Consider the following 27,961-nt stretch of genomic DNA (forward strand, 5'->3'; position numbering starts at 1 on the left):
ATAGGTTCGCGTATACTTGCAAATGTTGCAAAATGAACTCACATTAATTGAATGAATTTCTTAAAAAAAAGGAAACTAGATCAATGGATGCGAAATATTTACTGAGTACTACTACTACTACTGCTACTGCTACTGCTACTGCTACTACTACTACTACTACTACTACTGCTACTGCTACTGCTACTACTACTACTACTACTACTACTACTACTACTACTACTTCTGCTGCTGCTGCTGCTGCTACTGCTACTGCTACTGCTACTACAACTACTACCACTACCACCACCACCACCACCACCACCACCACCACCACCACCACTACCACTACTACTACTACTACTACTACTACTACTACTACTACTACTGCTACTACTACTTCTACTACTACTACTACTACTTCTTCTACTACAACTACTACTACTAATACCACTACTAACCACTACTACCACTACTTCTACTACAACTACCAATACTACAAATACTACTACTACTACTACTTGCGTGTTTTTGTACGGTATAGTCTTTGTTGTCTCTCGAGTTCCATTCCAGGACATTTTTCCCTTCGCGCTGACAACCTGTTTGGTTTGAAAAAAAAGTGTCCACTACAACAACTGCTACTGGAAAATACGCCTGCACCACTTTTGTGAGTATTAGACGGTATCGGTTTCTTGTCAAAATATTACGATGTTAGCGAGTTTTCACAGCATGTAGTTGGTTATTGAGAATGTGTACTACACATAGAAATTGGTACTTCACGAACACGAGTAACAGACTCATCAAGAGTTCGGGTTTCGTGCCGTTTAATGTGCCATATTGAACGTTGTTGTTTTTTTCGAGTGAAGAAAATTGTCCAGGATAGTGATTTACATTTGTGATGGAAGGTAATAATGCGTGTGCTCTACCACACCATGTTAATGTTTTCCGGTCTACTTCACTCTTCTAAGTATCTGACCAAGCCAAAAATTGGAAACGGCATTTTTCGGTATCAATGTGTTGATTCTTTAAGGTAATTCAAACCGCATTCGTTGTAATAATCGCAATTATTTAAGATACTCACGTTTTTTTCTACCAGATAATTTAACTGATAAGGTAAAGTTTGAGATTGTAGTTTGCGATAAGATTAATTGTTGAAAATACCCGGAGATATGGGTCCGAGAAAACCTCTAGGCACATCTTCCTTACAGGTAAGATGTTATGATATGAAACTTTTAAATTTTGTATTCTTACGTGTTGTAGCATATCTTGGGCCAGTGTAGAGACACTTGAAATGCGTTGTTTTGTGTTCATAATTCATTTCAAAGTAGGCTTCTCGAGGGTCAGTAGAATAACCCGACCTCTATTTCAAAGTTGAATATTCAACGTATTCCGATACTCTTTTATAAATAGATCTAAACTCTAAGCTATCTCGATAAAATTTATATCAACGATGATACAACCACAACTATAATGCAGCGTATTTGTTTGAAAATACCATATACTTCTAAATAACTGATGTTTATAAGAATAAATATTACATTTATTATGAGGACGTAATTATAAAGGGAACCAATTCCAAATTGAATTGAATATTCACTTTTTAAAACACAGGCAGTTTGGATAGCAATCTAACCAAGATCCAACCATTCACAATATAAGTGGCACACAACATCAAAAATCAAAACGACAGAGATGTACTTTTCCAATTTTAACGTTTATGTCAACGCACTACTTTTGGTTGGTGTCAGTTTTAAGTTTTCGTATACATCGCTCTCCTTAGTTTTAGTTTGCATTGTAGTAATTCCGGTTCTACATCGGAAGTCTGAAAATATACATCACTAATTAGTAACGCTTCATTGAAGATGATACTCAATTGAATACTACATGATATTTAAAAGTTTGGAAAGGTAATTTCTTAATTTGTTTGGTGTAATACAGTTTCAATATTCAATATTTCCAAGAACACTACAGAGACAGTAGTCATAGCGTATTAACCATATACACAACAAAATGAAGTTCTCAATGGCGTATAGACTAATCACAAAGCAGTAACATCAATCGAAACCGTTTAGTATGACGGAAATCGCTTCAGCCTGCTACGAAGGGATATCAGTCGCAATTTACGTTTGTTATTGACATCAGTGATCAGTCATAATGAAACCGAGACACATTGGTGCATTGTGCGCCTTCAAATGATCACAATCGCAGGCTTAAACATAACTATACTGGTAAGTGAGTATTGAATGATTCGTCGATTTATCTAGATACATCATAGTGTTTTATATATTCTTGAAGCATTCGGAAGCATTAACAACATATAAATAGTTAATATAGTAGTTTTGTTGCAAGACATTGTATAACACATCCTCCTTACATGGGGTTTAGTGATATTAAACATGTTTAATGATTTCGAAAGAGCATAAAATACCTTTTTTTATTCTAAACGAAGCGTCGACTTTCTCCGAAATTACATGTACAAATATGACTAACCATATACAAATGCGCCTGTTTTACCACTTTTAATGTGCACTAAATACAATAACATGTAAAGTCAAAACCTTGTACAAAAAAGACAGACCATGCATAGAAAAGACATCATAAACTTTGTAACAAAGGTCTAAGACTTGTGACTAGGACTCAGATAGTTGACAAAAATGAAAGAAATTGCAATGAATTAATTTTTGTTTAATCTCTTTATATCAGGTGATCTTCTTGATTTGTACGAATCCATTCCTGATTTGCCATTTTCACTCGGTATTTGCTGCTTTTTTTGCAAAGGTTTAAATCCGAACCTGTTTACTTTATCATATGTAAAAATAAAGTCCTATTTTGGGTGTTACATTTTAACTATTCCATGACGCTAAGACATTCAAGTGAAACAATAAAAATGTAAATAACTGTATATTGAGCTTTTCTTTGTTTTGTTAACGTTGACTACATGTACATATAAAAGTAACAATAACATTTTTTCTTTCCAATCATGGCAACACCTTGATATGGAATCATAATACCAGGGAGGAAAGACATTCATAAATACCAAGGTCAGAATAATCGGTAGGCGTTCTTGTGTAAGCCATTGTAAGATCTTCGTATCTGAAATAAACAATATATCCGTTGAGTATTGGAGAAATCCATGTTAGAGTGTATACTATTGTATTGCAGATCATTGTAATGCACTACTGCGATCATTACAAAGTTACAGAACGTTAAGATATACCGGGTATCATCTTTCAAGGCACTTCCATCTCTTCGTCGGTCACCGTCTGGAATTCAGAACCCGACAATTGCAAAATAATCAGAAGAATCACTTTAATATTATGTATTTTATTAAAGTAACTAAGCATAGTCATTCGTCTTTTAGTACATATCAAGATTGTCCAGAATTGTTTATTTAGATCCCTCCATGTACGTATGATTGTTAGACACCGCGTTGGACATCTCGAACAACGATTCTTGTTCTAGACTTGACGATTTTAAAATGGCATTGAAAACAAGACAAGGCGACAAATAATCGGAAACATTGCACAATAGTTAAATAATGTCAATGCAATGAATCTTCGGGTAGCGTGTCCAAGATAGTGTGATCAATATATTTGACTTAGCAATCTACAAGGACCTTACTCAACTGGATAATTTTTCGTATTTCAAAACTTTTTAATGACACAATAATGAGTAAATGATACGTTGTACATACGTGAGATGCTATATCTGATACACGATTTATATCTAGCTTTCTCTACTTTATGTTAAAGCATTATTTGTACGTAGATATTTAAAATTGGAACAATTTGTCGAAACCCATGAACGGTGCCAGGCCCTGATTCTGAACATAGAGAGAAATTCTAGCTAATGATAGTCAACATTAAATCTAGGTCTTTTTCTTGTAGTATACTCACCGTGATGACATTGCCGTTTTTTATAGAAGAAAATAGCAATAAGAATTGCTACAGCTACCACAAAGCTCACAGCCCCGACTGTACCTCCTACCACTGATCCAGTACCATTGTCAGAAGTGGGTGACGTATAGGTTTCACCGTCAGGCTCAGGGTTACCTAGACACATATTTAAATGGTGAACAATTAAGAACAGTCATCGTTTGCAAACATTCCGGTGTAGATTTAAGATATTGATGCAATATATAACGATAAAACTCGTATACTTTGTAGTTTTAAAAGAAGGATTGTATGAAGATCGTTTTCATACGACTATATGGCATTTTTTCCAGGGGTCATGTTAAGCATGATAATAATGTCTATACTACCCTATGTGCAACCTGAACTGTTTGAAATATGACCACCAAGTCGGTGGCAATGCCTACAACGCCAAGGCTTTTGGAAGATGAAAAATAAAACGAGCTAATTAAAATGATAATGAATGTTGTTGTTTCTTTAAAACGTGGATCATTGTTATTCACAAAGATGTACATTTATAAGTATTAATAGAATCATTTACATTTTTACCAAGTTTAGTATGGTGTTATCCTTTATATGACCTTTCTTGTTTTAAAAGTTGTACGATATTGTGTCCGTCTAAATCCTATCCTGTAAGTTAACATAACAATATGTACTATATCCGTCTCTAGAAACACCCTATGGTGACCGTATACCGTTAAGGTGCAATGCTCTAAATGGTCAATGCGCATATTCAAATCGTTTGTTATTTCAGATATGAGCATTTGATAAGTTTCTGTATGTAACGCTTTTGAAGAAGAACGAGAGTTATCTTAAATTGCCCCACTCGCTTAAAATCACAAAGAAAAGTTGCCTCTTTCGCGGAAGTATGTTTTCTGCCATGTTTCTTCTTAATCATATGCCATATTTCGCCTAAGTTCAAGCATGCTTTGTTAAGAACAAAGTGGCATACACTTACACATTCTCTGTACCTTTTATCGGAGTATCCGACATGTAGGTAGTTATACTCACAGTAGATTACATTTTCTGCATTACAAATAACACATCGCAAAACTTGCTTTGATATCTTGTTACTTGAATGCCAAATACAGGAAGTTGGTCCTTGATGTATATTGATATTATTGGACTGATTTAGAAGTATTGTGTTCATGCTAGCTTAATTCTCACAATATGCTTAATGGAAATGTGTGTATTTGATTTGACTGTAAGATACATGATTATAAAATATGATTACGCATAAGTTGTTTTGAAACCTTCTGTTAGCATATTTAGACGTACAGTTGAAGTGATATTCACAATTAAAAGAAGGTTTTGAGTAACGGTATTTTCAGATTTTTAATATAATACGCTCAAAAATATTTTTGTATATTTCGCTCATGTCGATGAAATTATGCAATCAGAAATGCAAAAATACATACATGTCACTTACTGTCTACAACAATGTGAAACCTTTCGACCATGCTGCCAATTTCGTTTTCAACCCTTACAGAGTAATTGCCGGAGTCCCAGGGTTCCGCGCTTGTTATAATGAGAGAAGATGACATGTCATCTGAAGTGTTGATAATAACTCTGTCAGATGTTGTGTCAATCGGAAGTTGCATACTGTTTGAAATGTTTGTCCATATAAACTGGGTTGGTGGAGGGTTCGAAAATACACTGAAATGAAGTTCTATCTTTGTTCCCGGTCTAGTTTTGAAAGTTGAATTTTGAAAGTAATTTGGTCGATATAAAGGTGAACCTGTAAATATAATGCCAATGAAACAGTTCAGGAGAATTAAAACAGACGACAAGTCGTTATCAGGCTGACATGGTCAGAACGAAAAACTGAACATTTTCTGATTGGTAGACATACGCGTAATATACAGTCGTTTTAAAGTTTTTGATGAAAAAAATATTATTTTCAGTTAAATTAACATATTTTACTCATTCTAAAAAGTAGTTATTCTGATTCAATGCTAATGAGCACTTACATTTAACATCTACTGAGACGTTTCTTTTGTCGGGTTGTCCACGGTTATGCTTGTTTGCTGATATACATATAAACAGACCAATGTCCTCTAAGCATGAACTGTTCTTTGTATAAGTTAACAGATTATTGCCATTAATAATCTTTAAAATCGATCCATTTTTTGATAATATCCTGATATCAGCAGGTGGGTCACTGTCTACTTCACACACAAACCTTACTTCATCCCCATGGTGAACTGTAGTATTCGTAGTATTCATAGCAGTAAACGTTAGGATTGAAGCCTTATCTACAAAAAAACAAACGTTTTATTAATTAGTATCAATTTCAATCACTGTTTTCAGTAGTATTTGCAAAGTTTTACAAACTATGAGTAATAAACAACTCTAACGATGTTAAGATCACAAGAATCAACAAAGAAAATGAAACAGCTACGATTTTTAACAGAATTATATTCACGGACATTTGCGATAGCAATTCTGTAAAAGTAATGTGCTTATTGTAATAATAATGGCCAAAGTTTACAAAATAAATGCAATGCACACTGGTCATTAACAAAATGTCCTAAAGGCATTTCGAGATTACTTGTCATTGGCTAGAAAAATAGCTAAATTCATTCTTTAAATAAAACCAATTGATAATTATTTTTACTTGAGCGTTTTTTAGAGATATGTTTCCTTAAAAGAAGAAGAACAGAACAGAACAGAATTTTTATTAGGCATAAACATTAACATTTTCGTAGCCAAATGCATATAAAACAGTATTGACATCAATGTTGTATGAAAAGAGCATAAATTCAAGAACGAATATAAATATAGCTATTCAAATAATAATAGGCAATAATTAAATTAAATTAAAGCATATTTGCACTTTTCAGTGGCAATATAAACAAATTTAGCCAGTTTCCTTAACAATTCGCCTTATTCCAGAAGCCCATAATGCTTTGCGACAAAGGTGACTTCCGGTTTATTTCCGCATTCAATTTCCTAGTTATCGATACGAGTGAAAGGAAGAGCATACTTGGCAAAATAGATCGATAGGTGAGTAAAACATGTTAGGAACATCAGGTTATACATTCTTCTATAAATATCTACCGCTTTTTGTAAATGTCAATGAAGTTTTTGACGTTTATACCCAACTTCAATACACATTTAAGTGGGTGGGGTAAAATAACAAATATTATGGTAAAGACTTTCATAGTAGTTCTCAAAGACTTCAAATACATATTGGTTGTTATAAAGTATGCATTCAATTGTGGTTTGTTGAGTTTGTTATTAAATTAAATGAATGATATGTTGCAATTAGTGTGAAATTGTTAAAATCTGCAACTTCAAAACAGTCAAGTAAATGAAGCTTAAATGTGATTAAGAAGGGCATTTAAATACTGACTGCTGTGCTGTATGTAAACAAATATGCAGGTCTTAAAATAACAGCTTATTAATATTGTACTAGTAAATTGTAACTATTTAAATATCTGACTGATATTAAAGCTGCACTCTCACATATTAAACATTTTGACAACTGTTGTTTTTTTGTCTTCGACTGCCAATTTATGCAAACGTGCAAGAAAACCAGTGATATAAGACTGCTGACAAAACATTGGATCGCAGATTTTCATTTTTAAGTAAATAAAATAATTTTTAATGCATTTTTCTTAAACCGTTAGAAACGCTTTTAAAATTAGCCATAAAATAATAATTTTTAAATGGAGATATGAAAATCGGTGATCTGATTTTTTTGTCAGCAGGCTTATATCACTGGTTTGCAGATATTTACGCAGAAATTGCCTCTTTCCAAGACAACAAATAAAAAAAGTTGTCAAAACGGTATATCTGTGAGAGTGCAGCTTTAACAGTTAAGAGTCTTTTTGTATTTTTATATTTTCTGGCTAAGTTGGATGATGATAAAACTATTTATTTTATTTCAGAGATGTCCATTCTGGATGTTTGATTCCGCCAAGTTGATGCTCAACAGGAGTAGGCAGTTGATACCATTGATCTGATAGCACCTGCTATATCAGTGGTTTTACAAGAAAAATTTGTGCAAAACACAAGAGACGGAATCGGTTCAAGAACAGAGATAAAATAAATTAAGTGTGTCAATATGAATGAAAACTTTCCCTGACTGCAAGGACTAAAGAAATGCACACAAGTGACATAAATTTAAATGTTTGGTACAAAAAGTAGACATGTAGAACTTAAAATTATGACACAGGATGTGAAACAACACTATAGCCGATAACAGTCCAACAAGAGATTTTTCAAAAAGAAGCAAGATTTGGTTTTTGAACCCTTGGCAAATGAACCTTTAAAGGGATTATTGCATACCAAGGACAATTTATTGTTTTTGAATTATATCATGTTTAATGTTATTATTAAATTGTAAAAAATACCGTTGTTATTAATATGATTGTCTATGATCTTTTTATTCCAATGACTGTGTAAACTCCCATGGTTAATATTAAAAAGACATAAAATCGAGTCAACGTTTGTGGGCAATAACTAGCCACCCGGTTAGCTTAGTTTGTAGGAACACCGTGCTTTTTCTGGCAGCCCTTGCTTCGAGCTTTTTCCTATCATGTTACTTTAGTATTGTTATAGTCAATAAGCCTAGGTGTCGTTAGCGCAGTACTGTAGGCCGAATATTTTCTTGGCCCAAATTCAAACAGCCTTGAGATTTAAATGAAACTTGGTACACATGCAAATTTCCAGAAACAATAGGCTCATGTCCAGCAAGATCATACATAATATTTCAAGACTTGAATGATTCAATACACCTGCTCCTATGTATTTTAATTTTCATAACTAAAATTGTTCATCATTGTAAATACAGTGCTCAAGTTTAAAGCTGCATTCTCAGACTGACCATTTTGACAAAAAATGTCTGAAAACCAGTGATATAAGATTGCTGATGGAAGATCATAAAACATTTTTACAGAATTATCTTGACCGTTTTGACAAAAAAAGTCTGAAAACCAGTGATAAAAGATTGCTGATAGAAGATCAGATAACATTTGTACGTATCTTTGTTTGAAAATGGATATATTTATGGTTAAAAAGCGTTTCTAACGCTTTAAGAAAATGGAGTCTTTTGACAGTGTTTCAAACAACTGAGATCTGTTATTTTGTGAATCATCTTATATGACTGACTGAATTGAAGGCAATGATATCAAAATCGGTTAATCTGTAAGATTGCAGTTTTAAAGGTGCATGTCCCTAAAGGTCAATTGGCAGGAGATCTCATCAAATTTAATGAAGAATCATACATTCAATGATGCAATTCAACTTATTCATTTTGATGAAAATCAGCATTTAAAGAAGTTACCATGAGCTCTGATTTTTTTGCTGTGTTTTTTTTTTATGACAAATTTATCATTTCTGTAGAAAATGTCTGACACTATCATACAAATTGTAGCAAAAGAAACAAAAAATGGTTGTACAGAATTAATGTTTATTTAAATATCTATAAAAAGAGTTGTTCATATAATAAAACATTATGATGCACATTGTAAATGTAAAACATAACTAAAGTACAAGGACATAAAAAAATATTTAATTTTATATATTTATATGATTTTTGAATAATACTATTTCTTATGATAACAATAATAATAATAAGTGTTGAATACTAAGCACTTAACATATTATACATGTATGAATATCAATAACAGCAGTAAAAAAACAACAGTTCAACCAACAAAAGAGATCCAACAAGTACTAGCAATGGGAATCAAACCAATATGACCCAACAGTGATTCAAATAACACTAGTTGTCTATCACACATTCTGTCCAACAAGCAGTCCAAACAACACTGGTGGTCCAACCAACACTTCCAGTCCAACCATTTATAATTGTTCAACCAACACGTATGGTCCATCCAATATAGCGGCCCATTAAGCAATAGATGCCAAACCAACAATAGCATGTCAGGTACTAGCTGTCCATCACGTTGCTACCAATCTAGCAGCCCAACCAATTGTAGTGATGTTCTTCATTGAAAGTAATGATCTCAGAAGGTAACATCAGCATATTTGAATCATATCTGTAAAGAAAGGAATGGAACATAAAAAGCATATTTTTATAAAAAAGTAAGTTACTCTCCGACTTATTTATGAATGGGTTTTAAGACAATCTGGAAACCGATTTAATTCCAGGCCTGGGGGTATGCGACTAGTCCGGTGGCCATCATAATATTTGAAAATAACAAATCATTCAGGAGACTACACAGGTGACAGCATGACATAATTACTCTATGTAAAATGTTTATTACATAGTAATAAAATACACACAGCAGTATAAATATCATAATTTATATTGATGATGATTTATTTATGTTCATTCATAAGACTATTAGTTATACCTGGTAATGTACATACAGATTCCTCATTAGATTATGACTGTCAGATAGTAAAACAGACTAATGTATTATTTGTGTTAATTTTCAAAACAAATGTTTTAGAATAGATGAGAATTTGTTGTTTATAATACTCCAATAAGAATAGTAACTGCAGTCTTTTCTGAACCATCTACCCCACCCACCAGAACTAACTGTCCAAGTAAACAGTCAAGCGATTTATAGCTCATGACATTCAAATAATATCACAATAATGTAATATAAACTCATTAAAATGACAAATCTAATAAAAATAAATAAATTATAACAAACCTGGAATGACAATTTGTCCGTATTTATCGCTGTTATTGTACTTCGTCATAACCCGGAAATAAACCGGAAGTCACCATGCCGCAAAGGATTATGGTCTATTGGAAAGTCGAGAATGCTGCATTTTTCAGAACTTAAAAATTACATAGTTTTTTCTTGGGTGGGCAATGGCAATAAGTTCGTGGTAAGCACATTTGTCTAATATCTTTATAAAATGGACATACACGAATAAAATGATGTTTATCTTCGATCATATTCATATTGCAATATATACATTTTCTATATTATCTTGGTATGTTTCTCAATCTGGTTTCTTCTATAGTTTACTTGTGTGCTGAGCATCGCAATCTACTAAGAGATACTCTATGGTCATCATAAGTGACACTATCGAGATATTTTTTATAACATAATCTTGTTTTTATATCCTTAAGTACAAAGTTTAGACGAATCATTTAATGTCGCATAACATTTCTGCATGTGCTGATCAGATAATCTTTCAATAACTTATGACAACTGTGATTTAGTGACTGACATATTATCCCGTAGGTAGTTAAATCCTAAATCATTTTAACAATTTTTAACATCAGAATAACATGAGCTGCTTATATTTAGTGAACTAGAATATCTAAAACATCTAGACAACAGGTTATCATTTGAATATTCAAAAGAAGAAATTAACAGTTTGTCCAATCATTGGTCATTTGGTATATGATATGTGAAATATAATATATTCTTGATTACCTATAACTATTTATATATGTCTGATAAAGTTATCAGTAAGAAAGTTCTGTTACTTTTATATAATCATATATCTTTAAGGTATTACATATAATTAAAACACAAAGCATATTTTAGAGTTAAAGATACTTATGAATAAATGTGACCCTTAAACAAAATTATACAACAAAACATTATAACAAATATAATTTATTATAAACCCCTATTGGACGTTTAGAACTTTTGTTATATATAACACTAGGTATTTTATTTATGTATTAGATTGTAATAAAATATCAAACGTGTTTAATACACATGATTTACGCATTTTATTGCAAACAATTTTATAAAAGAAAATATAAGAATAATTAATTCATTTGAAATGTCAATGTTAAAGTAAGTCACTCATAAAATTAAAGGTCACACAGAGTCGATCGGAAGAAAGTGTGAACTTTAGTAGCTTTTCCACCATTTGCAGCAATTACTACATGGTACATTGACCTCATTGAAACCACAAATCTGTCGATGTTATTATGTGGAATAATGTCCTATATCCGAAGAATATCACATCTGAGTTCGTCGACACTGTGTTGCTGGGGCAAAGCCCGAACTTTCCTTTTTAGCAAGCCCACACATTTTCTTTTTGATTCAGATCTGGGGTTTTGGCAGGAAAATATATAACACGAATGTAATTTGTTGCCAGCATGTTCTGAGATCACCGTGCAACATGACAAGGCAATAACACCATGTCTCGTTTAGCTTGAATGTGCTGTATCAATACAGGTTGAATAATGTCCTTTTGATACTCTAATGCATTTGAATTACTATGGATAGGCACAATTTGTGGTTTAGTGTGCATTGAAATTCCTGCCCAGACCTTCACGGAACCATCGTCGAACTGATATGCGTGAAAAAAAACAGCACTACCCTCGCTCTTTCCTTCATCGGTAAATGCGCACGCGCCTGTCTGACCACGGAGCTTCAATTGTGTTTCATCCACAAAAACGACATTAAACCAGTCAGCTTTAGTTAAAAGTAGATTCCGTCTCGCCCATGTTAACCGTGCTGCTCTGTGCCTTACAGTTTGGACAGGAAGCTTACGTGGTCGACAGGCGCGAAAACCGACGGCACGGAGGTATCAATCTTTGGCGCATGTCAGCAAAACTTCAGGTTCTTCTAGATTTCACCCACAGCTGCCGGGTACTCGAAAGACGCCTATTGAGAAGCCGCGCAACCTAAACTAATGTGATAATAATGCGTCATTGGTAAATACAGTTCTATTTCAATATCATTTCCCACATATTATCGGAACGTATTTATTAATATACAAAATTGGTCATACCTGCCGAATCGGGGAACCTACATCAATTATGCCGACGGCCCTTGCCTGCTCTTCTATGGTCATTCTAACCGTTTTGTCTGTTTTTCGTGTTGGAAATTCAACATGAGTGTATTTCATTAAAAAATAACTTAGCGTTAAATTCATAACCCTCGATTGTCGTGCAAAAAAAGTAAATCTCAGCTATTGTCTCACATAGTTAGCCTCGACAGAAGAGTGTTATTTATTTTATAGAAATCGATAGGGTACTAGACATAACGATGCAATTTCAAATTTCAAGTCGATTCATAAAGTAATTTTTATAAAATAGACGTTTATAAATTTTGTTTATAAATTTAGTTCAGTATATATATACTGAACAAAATTTATGAGCCGTCATAAGTCGTAATATAATAAACAATGTTATGCAATGAGTTCAGGAAATATGTTAGTGAGCCATTTTTCTGGACGAGTTAAAACGAATTGTGCATTATATGATAACAAGTGTCAGATTTTTTATCGCATTCGTTTCCAGAAATTTCTTCACCAAAAACGACCTGATTTACTTGTTCAAGTGTTGAGTCGAATATCACTCAGCAATTCAATCACAGCGCTACTTGCGTTGCAGAAATGAAGTACCCGGAATATTATAAAACCACAGATACAGCCGATCGTTCTTATTCGGTGTATTAGTATAATGCATATGAATTAAGATAACTTTTAGTCCTTTTCTACTAGATTTTTAACAATACAATATCATCAGCATATATTAAACAGTAAGTTACATACATATATGTTTTCCGAATTATCAAATCATTAAAACTCGGGAACAAAATATTTATAAATCTATAAATACTTAGCCAAAGCAATAAATTGTTCGAGATCATAGTAAAATAATTTTTTCTATGGAACACATCCAAAAATCAGGATCATGCAGCAGTATAACGTTTTCTCAGATACCAACAGATACTTCACTTTACAAATCAATTGTGTTTGTTGATGAACGACAAAACGGTGATCTTAATATCAAATCCAAATGGCGTTGTGTTTAGGGGCTATGATTTATATATAGACAAGAGGCTCAAGGATCATTATGTCTGTATTTTGGAATATTTTTGTCCATTTTTTCTGCAAAGCCCTTATTTCTATATCATCTAAGCATTCAATCATATGTTGGTATGTTACAAGTTAAAGTTAAACCGAAATACATACATTGGACATCGATAGTAACATTTTTCACATCGCTTCCGTCAATTGCCGTACATCCAGTCGGTTTCATTACATTTTGTGCAAGACATGTATATATGCCTTCATCAGCTCGAGAAATATTCTGTATGATGAGGTATTGATCAAATGTATTTATTCCAGGCAGTTGTTTTCTTGTCCAATAATAAGATGTTTCTTTTGAATTTCCCGGCTCTGCTTCACAAGTGAAACTGAAGTTAAAACCCTCAAGGACCTCAACAGATGCAATACGGTTTGTTATTTTTGGGGGATCTGAAAAATGAAGAAATTACAATTTTATTCACAAATACTCTTCAATACTCTTTAAGCAGAACCCCGTTGATGAATTAAACCAATTTAATATACTGTAGAACTTTCGGAAGCACAACGACATCTAAAGTTTCTGTTTCATTGACTATGAATGAACCTTTTAACACCCGCGAAAATTGAAACTTTATTTAGCTAAATAATTAATGATTGCATAACTGCAAGTGAATTGGATGAAAATGAAGGTTGTTTTTTTAAATAAATTTCAATATCACATTTTTGATTTTCAAATTGAGGCCCATTTTGCGAACAATCTCTGTGACAGACATGTCAATTTCATATTGAACACTTAATTGTGTTTTAAATCACTTTTTGTGCAGCATAAAATGAAACGAATAATTTATTTAAGACTGTCTCATTTTAACAAACAATTACCCCATACTCAACATTCTAAACAGTCTAAATTTCTTATTGTTTACTGTATCTCGATTAAATAATTCAGATCAGTGCAATCATGCGTATTTTGTGAATGACGGTTCGTAATTATTACCATGCTTAATTGTAAATAAACGGACGTTATTTCCAAAGTAGTTATCAGAAATTCATTTAATTCATCATTATTTATTCTGCACGATACTAATGTGAACAACCACAGAAAAGTATACTGACACAGTATATCAAGATAAAACGATGAAATATTTCGTCCCACAACTGTACTTCCGTATGATGTGTTCATTGTGTTGGAAGCTAGGCAAACATAAGTTCCTGTGTCATCTTTAGAGGCTTTTGTAATATCAAGTGTACACGATTGTGAATGATTGGTCCATTGGCAAGTGGGCTCCGGATTTCCGGCCGCAATGCATTCCACTCTCACTCGATCAAGTTCTAATACTCGAAGAACATTTTGTTCTAACGTAGAGTTTTTTATGCACGTTGAATAAATCGATAAAACAGGAGTACCTGGCGGATCTGAATACAAAACCATGGATAAGTAACTCATTATAATGATGAAAACCCAACAACAAATAACGTTATAGAGACTTATTCAGCAGTAACGGAAACATAACCTCGTAGTGAAGGAAATAGTGGTATTCTGCAATTAACCTTTATTAGCATTTAAAAACAAAAACATAGTTTTTGTAGAATTGAACACAATTGTGTTGAAAAGATGTATAATTCCATACGTACATAAAACGTTTATTTTGATACTTGAATCGTCCGTAGCTTGATTACTTTGGTAACCACTAGGGTATAATGTATTGGAAACTTCACATGATACGTATGTATCACTGGTGAAAGCTGTAGTGAGTATTTTCCCCGCATGTCCTGTTGACCAAGTGTAAGTTGGTGGCGGATTTCCGTCAGTAATACAGGCAATGCTTATTTCTTCATTCCTTATTACCGAAATGCTGTTCGATGTTATAATCATGTTATTTGTTTCATATTTGAAGTGAGGTTTGACTGGGTGATCTGTATACAGAAATTGAAAATATGTGTGAAAAGGCAATACACGACCTCAAAGTGTGCTGTCCTTTGGGGTTTCGATTAAAGGCTGCTCTCCTAAATGGAACAAACAGTGAATTTGTCATGTTGGTCAACATATGATAGGATGACTCAAAAGCACTTAATTTATACGGTTGTATAAGTAAATACAAGGAGTTTGAATGAACAATTTGGTCTAAGAAATATTATGACACAATTTTGATAGACTTAACACTACGTATATTGTTCTTCGGAAAGAAAAACATGGAAAGGTTGTTTTAAAAGATATAAAGATTTTTAGCACAGCATACACTCATATACATTATACACACAAACTGTACGTACTTACATTGAACATGCATGTCAAATGATGCATTAGCATATCCCTTGACGGTCGGTCCAATGCTCGGGCTCATAACATTTTCGACCAACAAGGTGTAACTTCCTTGAATCCAACGTTGAATATTTCTGAACGATAGCAGTTGTCCTGTAGATATATTATTTGTTGGCCATATCCAGGTGAAATTGTTTGGTTTAGGATTGCCGAGGCTTTCGCAAGTTAATGTAACATTTGAAAATATTGTGACGTTTAGAATACCCGGGGACAGTGTTTCTGTACCGACCTTGCATTTTATTAGAGTCGGTTGAACTGAAACAAACACATCATATTTGCCATAATACTATTTACAATAAACGTCTTTAATCAGTGCAATTATATACGCGTATAGAATGGCTTGCGTATCGGCCTTTGGCAATAGTTCACTGTTTTTGTTACTGCAATAGTTTTCAATATTGACGATCAATGAATTCAATAAGTGCTTGGTTACAAGACACTATATATTTTTACAGTATTCGCAATAATATTCGATCATGAATGTGCCATCCTTCGACTTAAAGTGTACCGGTACTGTTATTATTTCCGATTGACTATTTTACTAGGCAAATATAATATACACCTGTTTCATATATGATGTGATGTACGAGCCGGCTAACATCGAACTTGCTTTTTCAATAATGTATAATAACCAGAATAGTTTTTTCCGGTCGTACTCATTTTGTATAATTTTTTCTAATAAGTTATTTAATAAATAAACCAAATTGAAAGAAAATCCTATGCACAAAATGAATATATATTCACAATAAAATTCGACCTGTTGACCAGTTATCGAACTATTGACCGTTCAAATAGTAAATAGTACAGACCGGTGATTTATTTAGACAGTCATGAAATAGTTTATGTGATAACTTACACAGGACGTGAACGGACACTGCATGCAACTGAGACCACCCAAGAACGTGAGAGGCGAGGCAGGTACACGTCGATTCATTCCATTCACCAGCAAACCAAGACACATTGCTGACAGCACTGGATGGAGTTTTCATGTCAGTCTGAGTGCCATTGTAACAGGACCATGACAGGTTTGCGAGGGGATTTCCACCATGAACAGAACACTGCAGATACTGTTTTGTGGCCGAATTCCGAATCATGTAGAAAGCTCCATAACTTTGGTGACCATTTATGTAAACGAGCTTCTCTGGTAGGTCTAAAATTATTGTACGACATGCAGATTTACTAAAACACCCCTTATTGCGAAACACGTCCTGTATTAGTACATTTTGTACGTCGCACAAGACAATATAAAAGACGTTCACGTTACTCCTCTTGTACATGAAGAGTCAGTGAAATTCACAAACACGTTTTCCTCGTGAATTAGCACTTTTCGTTTTAATGGTTATATATTATATATCAGCACTCAACGTCTGAGATGAAAATGACACATTTCACACAGCAATTAAAACAGAACTCGCGCCCGTGCGTAGGTGCATCTATCATTTTGCAGCCTTTATATTGAATTCATTTGTATAAAAGTAAAACTAACATCAATGTTATATCTAAGAAGTGTATACGAACTTACATCTTACGTTAAAACGGATCGTTTTGCTCGATACTTGGTGGTTCCCTTCATTACTTGCATTGCAATACACCCCTATGCCGTGTTTTTCCCTGCTTACAGTGTACGTTAGGGTGCTCTCAGTGGTGTATGTTCTGTCACTATTTTCAGTAACCTCAAGATTCGAATAATTTAAGATATAATCATCGCCGTAGTAGCAATCTGTTTTATTGTCCATGTACCAGCTGATATTTGCCACAGGTATACCGTGTGGTGCCTCGCATGTGAGCCGCATTGTATCACCTTCGGTAATTGTCATTGGATCGAGCAAGTCAGGGCTTATTGTAGCCAATCTAATTGGTACTATCAAAATAACATGTCAAAACTCACAATGGTGTAAGTAAAAATTTGCTTTAATATTGTTTGTGTTACAAACAAAATTAGTTATTAAAAGGCAATATATTAAAATGATTTGATTTTATTTTACTAAAGGTATTCTTTATATCGATTATAAAACGTTTTTAAAAATTCCGCTTCTGCCCTATTACCACTTAACTCTGTATGCGGGTTTTGGGTTTTTATGCCGAATTTTAGCTGTCCACTGTTCGCCACAAACCGTTTAATACTGTTTATACAGATAATGCTTTGTTCAATCACATATCGTGATAAGTTTCGCTACATCAACAGAAGCATTACAATAAGTAATTGCCAAGAAAAAAAACGTTTACCTTTCACAACGATATAAACAGGATTGCTTTTAATTCCAAAGCCATTCCGAATTGCTATGCATTGCCATTGCTCATTGTTATTCAATCTAGTTAGAGTGTTTGTTGTACACATGTACGTCGTGAGGTTTACACAGGAACAAGACGCGCTTGTAATTGCCGTTTCACAAACACCATTATAATAACGTATCTGATCAATGGAAATTGAATTGTTTGAGAAACTGACTACTTCATAGTGTGTCGCTGTTGAGCAACTGAATGTCAACGTTGAATTTTCTGTGGCAAATTCACGGTCCGTTGAAAGGACGACATCTATACATGCTGTGAAATTATTAAAAAAGACATGCAATCGTAACGATAACAATTCAAATAAATTAGGGCCATTGTTTTCGTGAGTTTAAATATGTGTACAATACGTAGATACAAACGCAGTGATTGAATTTATTTACAATTGCTAATGATCGGAGCAGTAGTATTGTGAACTAGTGTTTGTATTCACAAGCGTCCCACTACGTGTTTTACGCAGGTTTAATTAAGATATTGATTTCGAAACAGTGATAATTGCTAGGTATGCGAGATCGTCTCTGAGTCACCCTCATGAATGCATATGCATATTTCTAATCGACAAAACTGTATCAAATGTATTTATGCATTTTATCAACAATAAGTAAAAAAGTAAAGACCGTTGGTTATTCTCTTTAAAAAAAGGCAATTATGGCATTAGATCTGAAGACTACAAATTTTATAAAATAATAATTGCATTTTAAAATGCAAACAATTTCAATTTATCACCGGCCATAATGAAAGTGCAAATGTATTTGTGTAACGTTATTTCGTTTGTTTATACATTTGTACATCGACGGGCACGACTCATACAGTATATATTAAACATTTACTATGTTTGAAACTTTGGTATTATTTCTTTATAGTATAATGATATAAACATTATCTCTGAACGTTTTATATATATATAAACACTATCAACACTCAGTAATGGTGACTTAGGAAACAAGACTGATAATAGACGGTTTAACCATACATATACATTATGTCCATACGTATATATACATATCAAATTAATAAATTCATAAGTGGACAAGAAATCGGAACAAAAATCACATTACATAAATAAGAGAAACATCATTCGACAGATCATTACATAATCAAAGTAATTTTTAAGTTAACAATGCTTACAAGAAAAATATAAAAGTTCAATGTTATAAATTTAATAGCAAAATGTTCAATAAAAATGGAATGGTAAGCATTTTGACACATGTGAAGACACACAAAAGTAACAATAAATGTTTTGGATGTCTAACACATCCAGGGTATTTATATTGAAATCTGGCAATGAGGGCTGCTCCTGCCCTCCGGGCATTGAGTCTAACTGGCCCCACAAAAAGCGTTCATTATTTGCAAAGATTAGCAATTCAGACATATACCTCGGGGACTTTCCGTTAAGGGTATTATAGACAAGGGTTGCACAGTTATATTTACATCTGTCTGTAAACGTTAGCCACTGAAGTTCTTGTAGCAATCCGTTTAAAGATGATCGTTTAGGATTTTTTTGCCCTATCTTGCAAGGATTTTATGTAATTAACTGGAGTTTCCTTTGCCCCAAATATGACAAGAAAAATCTAATATTGGAAGGATATATGCATTGTAAAACAAACGTTTCATCTCATCATTGAGGTAGAACAATAGAAGTTTCAAAAGTGAGATTTTACAGTAGTTTGTTTTGCAAACTATTTCTATTTCCGGACGCCATTTTAGGTTATTATCTATATAGATTTCAAGTAGTTTTTGCGCAGTCACATTTTCAAATGCTTTTTTATCGCATGTAAGATTTAATTTAATAACTTGTTTTGTTTTATGTATAGTTCCGATAACCATACACTTGGATTTAGATTTTGCAACTGTCAATATCTTTTACCCATGCATCTATTAAACTTGTTAACGCTGTGCAACATGAATTGTTTTTTTCTAAATCAGACTGTTTAGTGTGTATAATGTTTGTAGAATGAAAGTAATCCTCAACTTGGTTTGCACTGTGCAACATTTGTTGGCAATATCGAACTTGGACGATAGTTACTTGGTTCATCTTAACATCCTAATTTAAACAATGGTAATACACGTGCAGTATTCAAAGAGTCTGAAAATATTCCGTTCATGATACTGTTAATTATAATAGACGCAATGCATGGTGTGATGAAGTCATCGCATATTTAATTATTCAAGGGCCAATCTCATATATCACAGTTGATTTAATCATATCAAGTTTATCAATGATCTGTGTTACCTCAAGGGGTGTTATATAATTCAATTCGAACGTTGTGTGCCCTAATTTAACGTTTAGGTCATATTTTAGTTTATTAAAACGTTCGGGATTAAAGGGCATTTTTTTCTATTATATTTGATATATTTGTAAAATGAGTGTTAAGGATCCGAATGTTATTAAGAAACTCTAATTTCCAAATATCAATTATTAACACAAGTACAGTCAGTCATGTCAACAATATACGGAAGAGCCTTAATAAAAGAATTGATGAATAATTGAACAATAAATATTGAGCAACCGGTATATGATGTACTTAGCAATTTATATTTTAACGTTAGGGTGTTTAATTGGAAATAATATCATTGTCTTTTTTTATAGCTAGGTAGTAATTCAATCAAAGGAAGGAAGCCAAGTATATTCATATTGCTTTCCCGGAATCAAAACTGGCCACGCCCAAGGAGTCAATTGTTTTACAAACACACATATTTGAAAAAAAATTACATATTCATACCCAAAACCATTACACTTAGACCTTAGATATTTGATACGTAGCATTTACAAGTGGTTAAGTACCAAGTGTGCTAATATTTTGCCTCTGGAGTTATAAATTTGCGACATCCTAGAGGTCATTAGCTTGTCACAGGCTTAATAAACATATAATGACTTGTAAAAACCTTTTTTTTTCTAATTCCACTAGGCGTAGAGCTTAGATATGTGATATATATATATTTATATATATATATATATATATATATATATATATATATATATATATATATATATATATATATATATATATATATATATATATATATATATATATATATATATATATATATATCACCGACTAGTAGTTTTGAACTAAGTTGCCTCAAATGACCACATCACTGGCTTAAATTGAATAACATTGATTTGTGTAGACCAATATATGTTTAATGTTCGAGAAAACTGCATTCAATAGCTAACTGTGTCTTTAGGATGATTTCACATAATCATGGGTAACGTAAGCATGTCACATCCGTATCTGCGTAGTTTACCAGTCATTTAATTTATTCTCTGTTTTCGGAACATTAGCAATTAAGAAATATTTACAAAACAAAGATGAAACAACACCACAACGAAGTTTATTTCTGACATTTTCTAGACATATACCGTAGGCCATAAATAACGACTGGCATTGAAAATGTGTTTATATGGCGGTTAATATTATATTCCTCCTATGGCCTTAATGGTTTAAGCAATGTTTACGATTTTTAACAATATTTTGATTTTCATTCCGCCATTTCATTGTGGAATAAACTTGATGTAGACACGAAACACTCGCATTCACTCTCGTCTGTCAAGCGTAATTTACAGCAAAGGTTTAAAGGGCCTGATGTTCCATCTGTATGTGTCCTTGGAAAACGCCGCTGTTCGGTTTATCATTCACGTATAAGAAATAACAGCAATGATCTTAATTCCGACTTGTTTAATAGTCACGTCAGAGACTCACCGTATGTGGTCACTGTAATACTGAACAAAAATGCCGAACACTATTTCTTTAACTGCTCACTATTCAAAGTCGAAAGGCAGAGAATTTTTCATAACACTAGACAATTTTATCCTCTGAGCACTAACAAACTACTTTTCGGATCTTCTTACCTCTCTAATGATGATAATGTTGTAATTGTTACGGACGTACTACACTATATAAAGTACAGTAATCGCTTCTTAAACACTCTTCGCAGTAAGCACAAGGAGCACTCCACCTCTACCTCCCATCTTTCTTTTTTTCTCTCTTGATATATCTCTCTCTCCAATTTTATTTCTTACACTTAGTTCAATGTCTACTTTTTCTATTATTATTTATTACATTACACAATCTATTAATTAGAAAACACTTTTCTCGTAGGTATATAACACATTGCTCTCATTTCTATGTATATGAACATTACATAACTGTATGAAATATTACATTTGGTTTCATAGTTTATGCTATAACGTTATCATTTTTGCTTTTCATGTCATGTTTTGGGAAAGGGCCTTTACTGTTTGAAAAACTCGTGGCCCAATCCCTTTGCATGTCCTTTATACGTTCGTAATCGTTACATTGCACTGTTTTTGTTTATTTGTTGTCATCTTCATCATATATTGTGTAAATGTATCGTCATCCAATAAAATATGTTTAATTTAAACTAATATTAATATATTAATGAATAGCGTTTAAAGTCAAACAAAGGCCAGGTATCCTGAGAAGCTGAACACTTACTTCCATCATTGAGAAAGTATAACACTGGCCTTTGACTTACATTCCTGGGTCTTGTACACGAAATACACCGTCTTGAATATGAGTATATTATGCGCTAAACTTTTTATCATACTTCCACTCAATTGAAGTAACAGTCCAGGCAAAGACAAATATAGGTGATATTGACGGTTGACCAATTAGTGTAACAATGTACTTGTGATATACGGACTATGGAATACTTGAACCATTCAACGATACCGAACAAGAGTAATGAAAATTACAACAAACAATTGCTAAATATAATGACAACAAACTAGAACAAAAACTAAATTCAAAAGCAAAACATGCTAATTTAGTAAAGATAATGTACGGACGAATATAAACGAACAACGAAGATGATTGTAATTGGTGTGTTGCCCCATCCCTTTATTAAATAACTTAACTGTTATGTCAACAACGGAGATAAAACATCCATAATATACAACATAATATATATACACATACTAGCCAACACCACTATTCCACATTTGAGGAATAGTTTCACGGGGGGCCAGTGCGTACCAAATAATCAAATCGACTACCAACTATCGATTACATTTTGCCATTTATGTCCGTATATATCTACACTAGATATAACTGTGGCAATTTGAATTAATTTTAACAGTGAAACAATCCAACAGTTTTATTAAAAAAGCGCTAGAATGATTGATACATAAATGGTATGGACGTATTTACTTAGTAAAAATGATGAAGAGTAAAATAGTTCACAAATCTCATATTTATTGTTGGAATGCATTGGTATTCGAATTGCATTCGTACATTAAAAATAAAAAACCGAACATTGGTTTCATTTACGATTGACAAGTTCCCGTAGTCCGTGCAGTTATGTGTAGCTGTTACTGTTGCAGATTCAAGTAATACGCCTTCGCAAATCGATTTTTAGATAAATCTCTTCAGTTTAACGTGAGACGAACGAACGAAAGAAAGTTTATTCAATGAAAGGCCTCCAGCCCATAATACATGCTACAATGCAAATCAAATATAACAAAATGTATATACCTACTAAATAAGAGTTGAGGCTCTTTGTTAGAAAAGTTAAGTGTTATCTGCAGCTAACACGAGTTTATGAACGTAAAGAGCAATGAATTAAATATGGGTAGCATTTTCCGATGCCATCATATTATAGAAATAAACAATGTCAGTATTTCCACGATACCAAGAAAACAAATCATTTTCCCGGATGTCATGAAATCTTGAACACTTAAAAAAACAACATGATATTCATCTTCAATAACAAGTATGTCTCTATCCAATAAACAATGAATACAGAAGCGATCATTTCTATCAATACTAAAAATCGACCAATTTCAATATGGAGTTCATGACTAGAGGTTTTAAATCTAGCCAATGATTTTCGTACAGGAAACGGTAAACTGATATTGAGGTATATTTCAACATTCAAAAAAGACTTAAAGCATTTATAAGTATCACAACGTGAGGAATTATTTACATCACCAAGCCTTGTTTGTCTACAACAATCAGCAATTCTTTTTAAAATGATTCATAAATATATTTATATCTCCAACATTCTGGGCAATCCAAGCATACCCAAAGCTATATGTAAACAATATTTCTTTTATAATATTAAGTTGCCCAAGTACGTCTACCTAAACTATCCAGATTTTTTATCATAATATATGAATTTCTAGGGAATCTATTTTCAGGCATTTGTAATATATTGCATCAATATTATACACATTTCGAGACATAATTAGTGAAAATGGTATTAAATCTACTACATTCACCTAAAGCCACACAATTATTTACATAACTCTTAACTCCAAGAAAATATTTACAAAAGAATACTGTACTTTTTCAATCTCATTACATTCCTTGAATCCCCAAATTTCTGAGCCAAATGTCAATATCGGGGAGACCATTGTATCAAAAAGTTTAAAATATTCATAATGATTAAACGTACCAAATGACAACTGATAGTTTTTAATTGAAAAAAAATAGCTTTTCTTGCCTGAGCTGCTAATTTAGATTTAGCTGCAGACTAAGATAATGTTGGAGTAAACAATAAACCCATATATTTGTACATCGATGTATTTCTGACGATGTTACCATTAAGTGTCCAATTTTCATACTGGCGTAATGGGCCTCCGTTTCTAAATACAATAATTTAAGGTTGTTTTTTTTTCATATTAATCTGCATCCCATATTCATTACAGAAGTCAGAAATAGCGTTTAATTGTCGTTGAAGGTTTAAAGCAGTATCAGCACAATTTGCCACATCATCTGCGTACAGTAAACAGTGTATATCTGGAATATTGTCCGTGATAAAAACACCCCGGTTACAATTATCTTTAAGATTTTGACATATATTGATAAAAAGATTGAACAAAATTGGAGAATATAAATCTCCCTGCCTTGTCCCAATATTACACTTTAAACCCTCAGTAGCATAAACTTTTTTGTACTTACGTCATTATTTGTTATGACGTCATCAAAAGGGCAACCAGAATTATCTAATTTTACATGAGCTTTGAGTTTAGAATTCATCGATAGTATTACGTTTATGAGTTGACCTTTTATTCCTTTGTTTATCATATTAGTAAAAAGTTTGTAGTGACCCAAAGAATCAAAGGCCTTTTGAAAATCCACATACAACACGTAAAATATGCCGCCTGGTTTTGACAAAATATTGTTGTATTAGGCATTGTAATGTAAACAAATTATCAACAACAGAATAACATGCCCTAAAACCAGATTGCGATTCATCTAAAACACTGTATTGCTCTGTTCATTCTATGATTCTTTCTGTAAAAATACTTGAAAATATCTTATATACAACATTAGTTAAAGAAATACAACGATAGTTGGCTGTGTCGTTTTTAGCATCCGACTTATGGATAAATGTAATTAGACTAGTACTCCAACTGTCCGGAAATCCACCCGATGAAAAGATTTTATTAAATATTATATTCAATATAGGCGTTATCAATGTTATGGTATTTTTTATAGAATTCAGCGCCTATGCCATCAATACCATGGGCCTTTCCAGCTTTTAATTTCCTTATACTTTTCTCGATTTCCTCATTTGTGATAGGTGCGTTTAATAAATTTTCAATTTCGATATGTTCAGCCGTATTAAAAATATCCAAGCCAGCAACAGACTCTTGATTGTCTTTAAAAAGTAAAGATTTAAAATATTCAAACCACTCATTAGGCTTAATTGAGCTCACTGCCTCAGGCTGTTTATATGTACATCGTTTTAATGTTGACCAAAATAACTTTGGGTTTCTACTATTATCTATTAACATCTGACGTGCATGTTTTTAATAATCTAATTGTTTTCTTTCTACATACGTTCTTAAAAGATGACCGTGCTTCTTTATACATATTAAAATCAAACTCGTCATTGGTATGCCTAAAATGGCACATAATACTGTTTTAGTTTGTTTCAACTGGTTGCAAGTTCGGTCCCACCATTTTGGTTGATCCGACTTATTAAGCGATATCCTTTTCTAACATTGCATGACACTCGCCGCTCGTTTATAAATATCCAATAACATAGAAATAGCACTATCTATATCAATTTCGACTAAGTCTAAAATTGAACGACTGTGTAAATCAATCATAGAAGAAAAAGTAGATAGAAACTTATCTGCTATGCGTTCACTCCATTTAAAACTACCAAACGTTTGAATATTAGGTTCGCGGTCCCCTTGTATATTATTAGTACCGTTATTGCCTTGCATAGGAATTGAGAGTTGAGTTACAATAGGAAAGTGATCAGAGAGAGCTATCTATATCACCAACATTAAAGTAGCTTATGTAATGAAACAACCCTGATGAAGCTATATGATAATCTACTACACTTCGACCCTCATTAGCACAACATGTGATTTTCCCCTCTATATCATTATGTAGTCTACCATTTATAATATGTACATCCAAAGTGCAACATAATTTAGTTAATGCTTTACCAAATACATTGTATCGTTGAAAATCCTTATTGTTTCTATGCATACTATAGTAATCCGAGTTATAATCTATCTCTGCATTATATACATAATTTAGATTGTCATTTGGTATATAATTTAAAATATTTTTGGTTCGAGCATTAAAATCACCAGCCATATATATTAGACAATTGTTATATGTATGCTTAATCATTGAACTATTATTCTATATTAGAAAAATGCCGTCAGTGTCTTCTTGGTAATAGTGGAACCTTCTGGGGAGACGATTTAATAGGACAAAATGTATTATACATATATATGAAATTTTAATTCCGACGGCTGATTCGGTTATTTAATAGTTTCAAATATGTTAAACGTAGAAATGTTCAGAAATTCCAAACATTGAAGTAAATAATTAATATGCTATAATTTGAATGAAATGCAATCAAACCAGACACATAAAAATCAAGATCCGTGTCAAATGTGTACCTAATAATTAATTAAAATACAACTTACCATACGTCCTAAGAAATGTTAAGAAGTACCAAAACGTTAACGTCTTTATATTCCGTTTCATAATGTAATACGCACACTTCCCAGCACATTGATCATGAATTTTAACCTCAAACTTTAAAGTAATATCTCTACATTCAACGATCAATACTTGCGGTCTTATTTCATTCTACTGAAACTAGATACTTAATAACACTTTACTTCCGCGATCTTTCATTGATAGTTGGGTATGCATACTTGTGTACATGTAACAGGTAAATATATTGTTGAATATAATAAATAGGTCGCCATTGATTTTTTTTATCCAATTGTAAATTGAATATCATGATGTATAACACAGTCGATGGCATATATCTTAGATGCCTCTTGCAGTAGATGAAACGTATTTGTGTTGCCTTCTTATACGAGGGTTAGTCGTAAAGTTCCCGGACTCTGTTAATGATATCGGTACTGTTTACTTTAAAACCTAGATGATACAACAGTACGGTAGACAAATGTGTTGGAAATGGTGTTGCAAAATTTAACGGAAACAAAAAAAAGCATACAATGAAATAGCATCACCATATTACACATAACTATGAAGAACACAAAACACTTTGCATAGCAAATAAAACGCGTTTAACGTTACGCCTTTTCAAAATATTCGCCGCACCCACGGACACATTTTCAGTGTCTCTCTACCCACTTATCATAAACATCTCTGAGCCACACCGGGTCGTATCCCCGGATATGCGTCCGTGCAGCATTCGCCAGTTCCTGTCGGGATTCGAACTTCCGGCCTCGAAGGTCACTCTTTAACCGAGGGAACAACGCGAAATCCGTTGGAGCCAGGTC

At 33.0% G+C, this 27,961-nt stretch overlaps 1 protein-coding gene and 1 long non-coding RNA gene across 2 annotated transcripts; one reads left to right on the forward strand and one right to left on the reverse strand.

Annotated features, from left to right (window-relative positions):
- Nucleotides 1-1,461: 1,461 nt before the first annotated feature.
- Nucleotides 1,462-27,248, reverse strand: LOC128233634 (hemicentin-2-like). Its single transcript, XM_052947401.1, has 14 exons — nt 27,131-27,248; nt 18,145-18,462; nt 17,441-17,779; nt 16,775-17,068; nt 15,874-16,173; nt 15,231-15,512; nt 14,712-15,011; nt 13,764-14,048; nt 5,858-6,142; nt 5,317-5,625; nt 3,873-4,028; nt 3,194-3,239; nt 3,014-3,069; nt 1,462-1,798 (listed from the first exon to the last, which is right to left on the reverse strand). The coding sequence occupies exons 1-14, from the start codon at nt 27,189-27,191 to the stop codon at nt 1,692-1,694; spliced, it is 3,138 nt and encodes a 1,045-aa protein (XP_052803361.1). The 5' UTR covers nt 27,192-27,248; the 3' UTR covers nt 1,462-1,691.
- On the forward strand, nt 6,052-8,244 carry LOC128233635 (uncharacterized). The gene is made up of 2 exons (XR_008260737.1): nt 6,052-6,893; nt 7,781-8,244. It is a non-coding gene; the product is annotated as an uncharacterized LOC128233635 (long non-coding RNA).
- Nucleotides 27,249-27,961: the final 713 nt, after the last annotated feature.

Source organism: Mya arenaria, chromosome 5 (assembly GCF_026914265.1).
Source record: "Mya arenaria isolate MELC-2E11 chromosome 5, ASM2691426v1".
In the NCBI taxonomy this organism is placed as follows: Eukaryota; Metazoa; Mollusca; class Bivalvia; order Myida; family Myidae; genus Mya; species Mya arenaria.